This window comes from Accipiter gentilis, chromosome 8 (assembly GCF_929443795.1).
Source record: "Accipiter gentilis chromosome 8, bAccGen1.1, whole genome shotgun sequence".
Taxonomy (NCBI): Eukaryota; Metazoa; Chordata; class Aves; order Accipitriformes; family Accipitridae; genus Astur; species Astur gentilis.
This window is the reverse complement of record NC_064887.1, coordinates 14,565,468-14,578,563: the sequence shown is the minus strand read 5'-3', so window position 1 is coordinate 14,578,563 and position 13,096 is coordinate 14,565,468. Positions and strand designations below refer to the sequence as shown.

The window sequence follows — 13,096 nt, the reverse complement described above, 5'->3', positions numbered from 1 at the left end:
ATATACATTGTATTAACATGCTTTCTATGTTAACCTGCAATGTAATACATTATATTAAATATAATACATGCTTACCACATTTATGTGCAAAGACATGGTAAATGCCACAGCAGAATCTTAGAGTGAGATTTTTTTTGTAAAATACGTAGTCAAACTAAACTTAAATCAAAGTAATAAGTCAAAATACTTCAATTTTCTGTAAATACCAGCACGTCAGATTTTAACCTAGTTTTTAGCCTGTGTTCTAGTTCTGTTCAGCTGCAGTCAAAGATGAAGCAAGTCCCATAAAAGTTGTTCAGCAGTACAGACTATGGATCTTACAAAATCAGGTGTTGGGGTTTCCTTGATGGATAAAATCTCACTAGATTTCAGTATTGTAAAGTAAGAATTCTTCTCTTGTTCAGCCATGAGACTGAAACTTGCAATCTTAATCTCCATCTCACCCTCTCTAGTCTATTGCTTTTTAAACTGGTTTACGTAGGTGCATTTAGCAGTTCATAAACTGAAGCAGTGAAGGTGAAATAGGCAGTACAGTTTCACTAAACTATGTGCTTTATAATCTGCATTTGAAGAAAACCAACCACAAAATGTACAAATACTGCCCATCTGCTCCCACCTCTTCAGCTAAAATTTCATAGAAAAGAATCAACGGAGTAACCATATGACTTTTTTTTTAAACATAGTTGCTTGTTAGGGTTATACCACACATATATAACACCATTACTTTATAGGTCAACCTGTTGATTTAAATAGCACCTCTTCTTATGCACAAGCATCTTAAAAGCCAGTATGTTAATTCACAGAAATCAGTCATTTGCACTGGGTTTACTTTCACTTGCAGAAATGTGACTTTACTTGTTTCATTAAGATGCGAGTTCTTGTATTTTTCAGATTAGTCATTTAAAAACACCCCTGGAGATGCTGCAAGAAATTAATAAAAATACTTTGGGACCGCTTTTACCTGTAGATGTGATTTCATATGTTGAAGCATTATCTTACTCATCGTTGAGTACCATGCATTACTCTGACAGTGAAGCACTTTGTAATACAACCATTAACGTGAGTGGATCAAGCCTTAAAGTTGTGGAGGTTTTTCTTATTTTACATATAGTGTATGACTCTTTCACTTAAACATACTCTTTTACTTACAGGTTTTGATTAACACTGTGAACAATTTTTTACAAAAAGACAAAATTGCAGTCTGGGAAGCTCTTCCTGTAGATAACCAAAGACGGAGCCTGACGAAGCTGCTGCATACTGCAGAACAAGCGATGCTTCTCATGTCACAGAACTTCAAAAAGACAACACAGCTAGATGTTAATGCAAGTGACATAGGTAAGATAAAGAAAATTAATCTAAGGTATACTTTAGATGTGGATTACACTGAGGAGCTTTTCAGCACAATTATGAAGATTAGAAATGGTGTTATGTGAAACACACAGGTGTTAATTTGTATGAGTTTCATAACTAACACCTGACTTTCAGTGTAGGTATCATAATTTTCAAAGACTGAACATTTGAGCCCAGAGCCCAGAAAAAACTCGAGAGGCTGTGGGAAGTTGTCCTTTCAGATTCTCTTTCAATCTCTCATTATAGTCACACTGTCACAGTGAATCTGGATTCACCTTCCATGCACAAAATTATCCTATGCATCTTGTATCCATAAAAACCACTAGTGGAATGAAATTTGGATTTGCTCTATACAGATTTTTTACTCTTTTTGGTTCAGTGAAGATATTGTAAATGAACTTGGAATAAGGATTGTACCTAGTGAGTCTGATCTTGAGTGGCTTTATTTTCAGAGAAATCTCTCATTTTAAGAGGAATTTCAGAGGAGGAGAATTGGTTAGTCTCAGCTGCACCATTTTGCTCTCCTACCTTCTCGCTGTGTGCTGGTGTCTTCACACCAACTCCTGCCAATTTTCCTGTGGTAATAATGGTTTTACCGTTCCTTCAATGGGAGCAGAGTAAGGCTATACCAGCCACTTTTGAAAATCCTAATAAAGCATTGCTGATTCCTTTGGCAATGGCCACTCTTTCATCTTTATTTTTCTGAACGTACCCAAACTGTATGTGACCTGACTTCTTATTTCAGATTCAGTACAGTCCTTCAGTGCCTCTTACTGGTTTGCCATTTTATAAAATGACTTGACGAGAAAGATTCCTCCTTTGGTCCCAAGGCAGGTGAAACCACCTGTTCTTCCCTCACCTTTCTGAACGTAAATCAGCAAGAGCGATGAAAAACTAGGGAGGGATTTGTTCCATGACATAAACTCCGTAGAAGCAGATTTATGTTAGTGCAAAGTACCTCTGGGTCTGCAGCAGATCCAGAGTGGAGCCAGGAGCTGGCCGTGAAGCCCCTGTTCCCCCGGCCACCTTGGCTGAAAGCAGAGGCTCTCGTGGCCAGAGAGCTGAAGCCATGCAGGTTGAGAAGAGAAGATTCGGGTGCAGCCTCCGGTGGCAGTGTAGACGTCAGTCAGAGCAAGGTGACAAAAAAAGCTGATAAAGAGAATGGGGAGGAATTGCCATGTTGAAAGGTCGATGATTTTTCGGCTTGCTTTTGTTCTAAAATGGGAAACTGTATGAGCTCTTTTCCAGATGGGCCCAAAACACTAAAATTTTTTGTTATTGTTTTTGAGCATGAGTATGTTTACAGGGCTCGTATGTGCCCCACACATCTATTTTGGGACAAGACCTACAACATTGCCCCTCTTTCTCCACTGCTTTTTATGGTGCAAATTCTTGAACTACAAGCTTTTCAAAACTTCAGCCACAGAAAAGTATTTCTTACATACTGACAAACATTTTTCTGACAGCTGGTCTATTGAATAGCTCATATTATTTTTGTGTGCTGTGCTATAAGCAATGCAGATGGTCTAGCTTAGTGATATTCCTCCATCAGTCAAGTTTTAGATTTGTTTGTTGTTGTTTTGTTTTGTTTTGTTTTTTAAAAAAGGCCTGATTGACTTTTTTTTGTTCCCATCCTGGGTGATTGAAACTCAGCACTATAATGAACCAAGTAAAGAGCTCAATGTCCTCTAATGTAGTTTTTGTCCTGAGGGGTGATGCTTGTTTGTTTGCTTTTGACAAGACACATCATTATTTCATGGTGCAATGTGCATTTGGTAGCGTGGATAGATAACTATAAAATATATACTCTTCAAAAATTGGCTTTTATCAAATGTTACTATTCAGTAGAGAATTTTATGCTTTGCTTTTTATAATTGTGATTTGTGGTTCCTTTCAGAAATGCATTTTTAATAAAGCAATAGCTCTTCCTAAAGTAACCTACATTGTTCTTTCCAGTGCCTAATTTAATGCAAGGTAAATAAAAGACTATATTTTTCATGGAAACAGTAAAAAGTATGAGAGCAAAATGAAGGCATGAAAATAACAAAACATAGAGGTTTAAGCAAACATGCTATATTAATAGAATTTTTCTTGAAATATTTGGCACAGTGATATATTCTTAAAATTCGCAGTAATTATGCAATCCAATAGCACATTTATTAACCCAACTGTAAATTATGGTAGACTGTAATGGAACTGTGATTTGTACAGTATTTTTCTTCTTTTGCAGCACTCAAGGTTTTTGCTTTTGATTCACACCACATGAAACACATTCACCCTCATGTATACACAGGGGGAGATTACATAAAGATCTCTCCAAAGAAGAGAGAGGAATCTCATCCTAATGGTAAGAAACAAAGGTTGGAGAGTAGGTGGGTTAATAAACACCTTGGATAGACTTGTTCCCGCTCGTAAATAACTATATATGCACTTTACCAAGACTGAGCTTCAGCCCTGCTAACTACAGAGAAGTCAAGGTATTTTTATCACCATCTCTCCTACCCCTTTATTGTCTCAGGACTGATATTTCTAACATCTCTAGTAGCACAGTGAGTATCCGGTGAGTTTTAATACTGGATATTGGTACCAGAGACCTGAGCCTCATCCTTTTTCTCAGCTATAGATCTGATGTGTGACTTTGAACTGGGCCCTTTAACTCTCTGTGTTGCTCCTCCTCCACAAATTGGTGCATCTTTACTCTGTTTGGAGAGTAGTTCACTGGGGCAAGAACATGGATTCTTCAGTACCAAAACCAGCAGGGACCAGATCTTGGCTTGGAACTCAGAGTGCTACAGAAATGGCTTACAAGTACTGTCATCACTTAAAATAAATAAATGTGTTTAAACAGCTCTGGAATTTAACCACCTAACCTAACAAACAGAAAAGATTTTTTTAAATCTTAATCTTCCAGCTAATCTGAATCTCACCACCTATCAGTACCTAAAAATATGGTTTATCTTGGTACCAAGGAGAAAAATCATGACATTTTTTCAGATCAGCATTGCATCCTAAAATACCTTTTGCTTTCTTTTTCCCTATGTGTCTTCCATCCTGGCTCCACTGTAATGGAAGTCAAAGCAAGACAGGTACTTCAGAGAGGCCCAGTATTTACCTCAAGCCTGAGCCATTTTAGTTTATGAGACCTGACACCACATGTGTAGCCAAATGCAGAACAGCAGCAAGCATACATTACTCTAGAAAAAATATATATGCATATATCTAATTAGAATTTCCAATGCGAATGCACATTTTTATTTCTAATGGCAGTTCTATTGTTTTAAATAAAGCTATATTTCATTGTCTCTAAAACATTTTTATAAGTATTCCACAAAGATTCCATCTGTTTTGCATATTTTATGCAATAGCAGTAATAATGTCTATTGTTTATTGTTTCCTTGATGTCTTCAATTTTGTTCTTCTATAAGAAACCCACAAACTACTAAACATGGTCTGTTTGATTGATAGGCACCGTTGCAGTTGTCTTTCTGCGGTATAGCAATATTGGTTCTTTGCTTTCATCGCCTAAAAACCGCTCCTCGAAAGATACTTCAGAGCAGAGACAGGCAGTAAGCTCATCAGTTATAGCTGTTGCAATTAGCTCAAATCCACCTACGCTCTATGAGCTTGAGAAAATAACATTTACCTTAAAGTATGCCAAGGTAAGGGGTTTTTTTATTATCAACTTCAAATAAAACAAAACAATAGATAATCATTTTATGTGATGCAACCCTACCTGTAGTGTATGATATATTGAGACGTAATTCTGTTGTTTGCTGATATGAATTTGTCATAGATTTCTCTAATAAGATTAATCTTAAATGTGACAGCCTAAGTGCAATATACTAAATACGATACAGCTGAAAATTTCTATGGCACTAAAGCAAGGGCAACAATGCCATCTTTGCTGGGTTGTAGTATGAATAAAATGTAGATGCCTCAACCAGAGAATATTACAGGATCTTGACTATTCTGTATTTTGGGGGGGTGGGGGGGTAGGGGGGTGGGTCTGAAAGCTTATCAGAAGCATGTAAATATGAAATATGAGCACATTTATTTAAAACTGGGAGGTTTACTTCCAGTATATACAGATGTTGCTGACTTCACTTGTATGTGAACAATCACCTTACATGGCACAAAGAATTATCAGAAACATAACAAGAAAGTAAATCTGCAGGGAGGTGGGCAGTAGGACAAGGTGTTAACCTTGGTTATGCAGCTTTTAAATTTGTTACTTGCCTTCTAATATTTGAGCTAGAGATCATCTTTATATAAATTTGCATATATTTATACAGCCTATAGTACAGGGGGGACCTTATTTTTGACTAGTGTTAGTAAGCACTAACTGTAATAAATAAGACTAGTGGTCTTATTCATTGCTGTCCTCACACCTGATACAGCAGGTGTGATATGACCCTGGCTTTATCCCAGATTACTTTGTAAAATACACAGAATAAGTCGCAGTTTTTACCTGCTCATTTGGAAGGGACTATGAGCAGGACGAGCAATGTGGCTGTAACCTTGGGGTTAGTCCATGTTCAGCAGGTGCAGGTGTATATATAACAATGTTTGCAGTAGGTAAAAATTCCAACACCTTTGCAAATGCCAGAAGGATTCAGTAATCTGATTAGCCTACATGTTTGGTGGGGTGTTAGCTGTGTGGATAAAATACTTCTATCCCCAGCTATGTTTTAATTGCTTGGAATAGGCCATGCAGAATGTGCTTTTTGTTTCCCAACCTTCCAATGGTAACAAGCAATTTTTAATGAATTGCGCTGGCTAACGTAAGAAAGGTCTCTTGATGGGAAATATCCTGCCTTTTGCCGTCAGTAAAACATCTTGTTTCTGTTCCAGACTGCAGATAAAGATATTAAATGTGCGTTTTGGAACTACTCGGCAGACACAATGAATGGCAACTGGGCTACAGAAGGCTGTGAGCTGACACATTCCAACTCCACTCATATCTCATGCAAATGTAATCATCTGACTCATTTTGCTGTTTTGATGTCCTCAGGTGGCTCTGTTGTAAGTGCTATTTTAATTTAGTGTTTTACCTGACACCTTCTCCTGTCTTTATTCCTTATGTTTTTATTTCAGTACGACTTAGGTACTTTTCCCCCTTTAGGTTGTCTCTTGTTTTTGTTCAGCAAACACACAATTTATTGTGCACAGAGCAAACAAAATTCCTCCCATATGTGTTTGAATTTCCTTATGTCCTTTCTGCAGTATTACAGAGCAGTGATGCAGCAAAGTATCTTGTTCCAAATACACAGTCTGTTGTGCTTATTTTTGGTGCATTGCTTTTAATTTTAAATCCCACTTTAAGGCTGCTATGGGATTTAACTGGCATTCATTGGTGGTCAGTAACCATATGGCCCTGAATTTCTCTCTCACAAAACTTTGCCACCCATTTGTCTAACCTTGGCATCTAAAAATCTGCTTTAAATTCTCTCCTGAGAGTTTGCAACAGCATAACCAATTTGATGGTTATGACTATTAAATACGGACACTTATGACCAGCACAAAAGTGAGAATGACCACTCAATTTACGTCCTTCTTATCTTAAGGAGGCCCATAGATTTCCAGGGTCTATGTGGGGATCTGCAGGAGCTCAGGTCCTGCCTCAGGAGGCAGCCTCATAAGGTATTGGAACTGACAGCAAGCAGAATATTAGCATGAATATACTGTATTGAGACAGTTCTCTCACACGGTGAATTTCATGCTGGTAGAGGCTGTTTCCTGGTTGCTAAATAGCAACCTAAGTATTCAGTTCAAATTTAAAACCTTTGCAGGTACTTATATAGTTATTTTGAAAAGGAAGGCTGGGAGGAGAATAGTCTCTTGTCCTTTATTTAGAAAAAAAAGTACTTAGATATATTTTGTGGTCAGATGAATACTATCCTTATGCTGAGGCACAGTCATGTATTTCAGAGATTCTTTGTGCAAATACCAAGCAGCAAATGTAACTGTATTCCTATACAGAGAATATGCACATCCAGTATTAAAATAGCCTGTGTTTCTTTGGAGAATGTTCATGTTACATATCTGGAATAGCGTGTGTTTGAAGTGATTGTTATTTCAGAGTCTTGTTTTGATCATGTTGCAAATTCAGTAAGACGGTTATTCAATTTTGCTTATCTAAGTCACTGCTGTGATAAGTCCTTTTATATTAGAAAATGTTCATATCATATTAATATATGTCCTACTGCCAGTGCATTTGTCATTTGCTAAAATGATCTGATTCTTAAAATCATATTAGGAGATACTGATGTTAATAAAAAGTTTTCTTAAGAAATATCAGAAAATGCAAAAGCAGGAATATATACAGTTCATTGCTAATTTCCCCTAGAATTATATCTGTCTCACAAAAAACCCAATACTTTTTAGATTATCCAAAGTGTACATTTGCAGTGAAATTCTACAAACAGTTTTGATTAATATTTTGTAGAAAAGAAGAAAAGAATTGTATTATAGAATGAGGTCTTTCTTGAGAAGGTACAAAGCTATTCTTTTAAATATTATATTATAATTTTCCCCCAGGGTGTTACAAACTATAACATTCTTACAAGAATCACTCAGCTAGGAATAATTATTTCGTTGATTTGCCTCTCCATGTGCATTTTTACATTCTGGTTCTTCAGTGAGATTCAAAGCACTAGAACGACAATTCACAAAAACCTCTGCTGCAGCCTTTTCCTGGCGGAACTTATTTTTCTGATTGGAATTAATATGAACAGTAATAAGGTGGGTAGTTTTCATTTGTGTCTCGATTTTGTGTTGTAAATATATAGTATAGGATACGATCTTCCATCTATTTCCAGCGTTTCCTACTATCAATATGAACATTCTAGTGATGCTGACTTCCCAGTCTAGTACCAGGAAATATAAAATGATCATTTAAAGAAGTAGGGCCTTCATCTGAGCTGGTCTATATTGACTTTGCTCCATGGGTTTCATTTAAACTTTGTCACCTTAACCAAAACTGCGGTCTCAATCTGTTTAGCATTTTCACTTTTCACATCTGTTTGGATGTTGTACGAAGCCACATTGGTGGCTCTCTGGGTGACAATTTTCCCTAAAAACCAGGCCAGAGCTTCAGTCCCAAGCTGGCATTTAAGATACTGTGCTGTTGGCTGGAGGACCCCTTTCCTTTCTACATGTAAGGTCTTGACCTGTCCCTGTTGCTTTTCATACAAGTTGGGCTGTTGATTTTTGCATCTCAGATTAGTTTTAGGAAATTAAATTATGCATAAACTATCAAAAAACACCTACTGTAAGTAGCTGAATAAGATACAAAATTACTTCAAAAAATACGAGCTGCTATCCCTGAGGCAGCACTCCAGTATTGATCAATTGAGAAATTTCATTTTACAAACACTTTTTAGTAACAAAAGTTATTTCGGAAATAATTCCTTGTGATGCCTAATTACATCATATCAAAATCATAAAAATGAACTTTGTCTAGATCAGAAAAGCATATAGACTACTCAGCTGTAACTATGGGATCAACCTTGTCAATTTGTTTATACAGTTTTTCTGGGAAGACGTGGACCAATTTTAAAAGTTGAATGTAGTCTCTTTATTTTACCAGCTGCTACAGAAAACACTAACGAACAAGTGTGCTCGTGGGTGCAGACCAAGTTCTTGTCAGTCAAGACATTACATCTGGGCTGCTGGACCACCACTTTAGAGTTACTACGTTGCTGTGCATATGCTGCTATATTAACAGAGATGTATTAATAAAATTATGACTCTTGCTTTCTCTGATTGAATTCCTAGCTCTTCTGTTCAATTACTGCTGGATTACTCCATTATTTCCTTCTAGCTGCTTTTGCGTGGATGTGCATCGAAGGTATTCACCTCTACCTTATAGTTGTGGGAGTCATCTACAACAAGGGTTTCTTGCACAAGAATTTCTATGTCTTTGGCTATGTCAGTCCAGCTGTGGTCGTTGGAATCTCCGCTGCACTGGGATACAAGTACTATGGCACCACAGAAGTGTAAGTCGCTGTTTCTGTGTCCAAATCACTGTACATAAGGATGCAATAGTCACAATGCCACATTTCAAGGCATTTTCTGCTGTTTACTTTTCAGATGTTGGCTCAGCACAAAGAATAACTTTATATGGAGTTTTATAGGACCAGCATGTCTAATAATTCTTGTAAGTATAATTTTCATTTTTTATTGTAGTACATAAAACTGATAATAAAAGGTGTTTAATAATCACCCACCCATTGCCAGCATAGCTGTGAGTGCTAATTATAGGGCAGAATTGGCTAATTTAGATCTTTTTATAGTGTCTCTAAATTATTTATATGCTGTACTTCTAAATACTTTACTAGCCTGAAAAATGGATGTTTGACAAAAAAAGCTCAATATAAGATCAGAGCCTTTTTTCTTACTTTCTTTCTTTTATCCCAATGGTTTGAGAAATTCTGTGAAGCATTTCTGCTTTTTAAGAAGTATGTTGTTGGCATCTCAGCATGGCTCAGCAGGAGGTGTACACAGACACTATCCTAGCAGACAGATAATCTGGTTTTTCAAATGTTGTGTGACTTAATCTCTTATCAGTGATCGGTCATCTTTGTGAGATTAGACTGTCATCTTTACGGTTTTATCACTCGCGTGTACCCTGTCATCATCAAAGCCATTTTAAACTAAATTGCGACGTCAGAGAAAAGAACCCACAATTTCACATGGGCAGACAAGTCGAGTATTGATAGCCCTATTTCAGCTGTGAAGAGGGCCTTTTTAATTCTTATTGGAAGTGGTTTCAAACCTGCAAATTTGGCAGGTATTATAAGTTCAATTCTGAATCAAGACATTTTTGGTGCCTCGGGAGCCTTTCTAAGTGCTATAAAGTTTAACAAACCATTCCAGCTGTAATGCAGCATTATGGGGTATGACTGGGTTGACAGTGATCTGGCAATAGCTGGAGCTAGCAGGAGGAGGAGGTACAATGGTGAGGCCTTGTGACATCTGTGGTCAAGTCACTTATAACCCTTTGTCGCTTCTGAAGCTATCTGGTGATAAATGTGAGGTTTTGTAGAAAAGAAGGAGCGGTAGTGCCTAACACACACGAGATGATAGTAAACCAGTTTTAATTCAATACATTAGCCATTTCAAAGCTGATTAAAGTATCAAGTATAATTCCGGTCAAATTCCACCCCAAATTGCTACTGCGGACTGGGGAGAGGCGGGGAGCAACCTGCCAGTGCAACTGCAGGGTGATGCCTCCCCGTCTCACCCTCCTGGTGGGGACAGCAGACTTCAAGAGAGGCAAGGCACCATAACCGCCCTCGGCTCGTTGCTTCTGGGGTCAGATGGCCCTCACGGCCGACAGGTTACTACGGTAAAATAAAATCATGGGGAGAGACCATCCCTTACTAAGACGTTCTTACAGTCCTTAGGTTTAAGTTGGCGATTTCCTATTTCCTCTACAGACCTTATCTCCTTCTTCCAAGAAGGCAGCAGGGCTGGGATTTTTTTGTTGTTGCTGTCATTCCTGTTCCTCATCTGCCTTCAGGGGAAGATTTATGGGCAGTGATGTATCATTGCACTGTTAGCACAGGAAAACCGCGTTCTCAAAATACACAAAATGCCCTAAATTTATGCTTCTGTAACCTTGTTTTCAGCTCCAGCTGAGCTGTGCCTGACGCGGGATCTTGGTACACAGTACAGAGGCAGAGCAGGTCTGCAGTGGCTTTGATACAAGTCTAGCTGGCCACAGAGGCAAATCCTGCAAGCTGGCTCAGGCCCGTAGCCATTCTTAGAGCACTCCAGATCTTCCAGCAATCCCTGCAAATTAAAAGAAAAAGAGGAGGTGATAGAAGTCCTTATGCACCAATGCAGTCCTCCTACGGATGAGGATAGCAGCCAGACAGTTTCTTTTTTTCTCCCACTCCTTTGCCTAAGTGAAGTCACACAAAGGAGCTGTAGCTGGACAGCAAATACCCTGTGATTGTTTTGCTATTTTTTGTGTGTTATCGAAGTATTTCGTGACGACTTGTTTTCACAGTATTTGCATACCTCTATTATTGTCTGTTCATAATCATGCACTACTAGACCTGGGAGGAAAGGCAACCCATTTTCAGCAAGCTGCTTCATCTGCTGTGTGATTTTTTTTTTTTTTGAACGTTTGGACAGCTTGTTTTCATGGGGTGATAGCAAACTGAAGCCTGAACTGCAGGAGGGGTGTTTTCAAAGAGTGCAGGAGCTAGGTAATTTGCTCGCACTCTATCCAGGTTATTGTCTAAGGAAAATATGAAAATAGGCACTGACTCTAGAAGGTGAAGGTGGTGTCGGATGTCTGCTCTGTGGAAGGCATCTTGGTGGTGGTAATTCTGTTTCCATTGTCCAGTCTTCCTGTTGAGCGTACTGCACGGGCACCACCATAACAAAGATTAAACCCTCTCTAAAGTAGTGCCACTCAGGAAGTCCTTTTAATTACAGAAGCTGATCTCTTTCCAAGATTTCCATTCTGCCCACAGCTAATTAAAGCAAAAAAAAAAAAAAAAAAAAAATCCTAATTAATTACTCTGAAAAGGAAATATAATTTTTGTTCTGGGACAACTAGATAGGGCACCAAAACCCTCATACAGAAAGCTGCAAAATCTGGCAGCTTCAGGCTTACCTTTAATCCTGGGCTTCGTCCACTAATAGCATTGAGTTTGCAGGCTTTCCAAGATAGCCTGGAGAGTTTGGATACCAAATCTCTTGAGATCTGCTCACTACAAATCTGATTCTTGCACAAAAACATTAAACTCATTGTCAGCACAAATGCCCATGTACGCAAATGGTGCCTTCAGTTTCTGTGAATGGGGACCCAGAATACTTGTGGTTTGGATTAACCTGTAATATGCTTTTGAGACAGCATGTAAATGACAAACAACAGAACTGGTTCTGTACCATTGGATTTTCTGTCTCAGGGAATGTTGTTTCAAACACATCCTTGGACTTTAAATCTGCAGTAATAGTGAAGCATAGGGAGCTCAAGTGTTTATCAGGACTACAAACTAAGTTCTCCTCTGATTGCCTAAGCAGAAAAACTACTTCTGAAGATGTTTGCTTATTAATACTAAGGTTCTATTAGAATTCCTAGGTGCAAAGCAATGGCCTTATTGATCCCATCTAAAAATTATTATTATTATTATTAGATTGGCGACTGTACATGAAAAGGAGTGGGTCAGAAGCTCTTTAGATGGAGTTAGCAAAGAAAGGGCATTTTAAACCTTTGTAAAGCAAGCTGCAAGCTGAAGATAATTTCTACAACTTATTTCTTCCTCCTAATACTTGTAATCTTTAGAACCACAACCATTTTAGCTAAAACTATGCAGTAGATTAGATCAAAGCATACAAGTATGGAGAAATTTTTTATAACAAGTATTTAAACTTTTTAATAGAAAAGTGAGTTTATCACAAGCTTTAAGGGACAAACATTCACACACACCACAACCCATGCCTGATTGAGGCAAATACAAATATAAGCTCCAGAGATAAAAGGTATGAAAATGGAAAAAAAAAAAAAAATCCCTAGAACATTTTCTTTTCTTTTGTAATACACTCTTACAATAATAATCTCCCTGTAATAAGAAGTGTGTAGAATGGAAATAACCGTTTGTCTGCAGGCTAATGTGGCTGCAGTTTTGATGAGCATGTAATGTCAGCCAATAACAAACTCCTTCCCTTTGTGGAGGACTTCTGCATGGCTTTTCCCACCTTTGGCTTCACTGCTCGCTCTGTGTTGAGT

At 38.0% G+C, this 13,096-nt stretch overlaps 1 protein-coding gene across 1 annotated transcript in view; it reads left to right on the top strand.

Moving 5' to 3' along the window:
- Positions 1-13,096, top strand: part of ADGRL4 (adhesion G protein-coupled receptor L4) — a 76,492-nt gene that overhangs the window by 47,749 nt on the left and 15,647 nt on the right. Inside the window, exons 6-13 of the mRNA XM_049808966.1 lie at positions 892-1,059; positions 1,152-1,335; positions 3,581-3,697; positions 4,816-5,009; positions 6,202-6,372; positions 7,888-8,091; positions 9,127-9,347; positions 9,442-9,508. Of these exons, the coding sequence (XP_049664923.1) occupies positions 892-1,059; positions 1,152-1,335; positions 3,581-3,697; positions 4,816-5,009; positions 6,202-6,372; positions 7,888-8,091; positions 9,127-9,347; positions 9,442-9,508 (1,326 nt within the window). The remainder of the gene's footprint in view (positions 1-891; positions 1,060-1,151; positions 1,336-3,580; positions 3,698-4,815; positions 5,010-6,201; positions 6,373-7,887; positions 8,092-9,126; positions 9,348-9,441; positions 9,509-13,096) is intronic.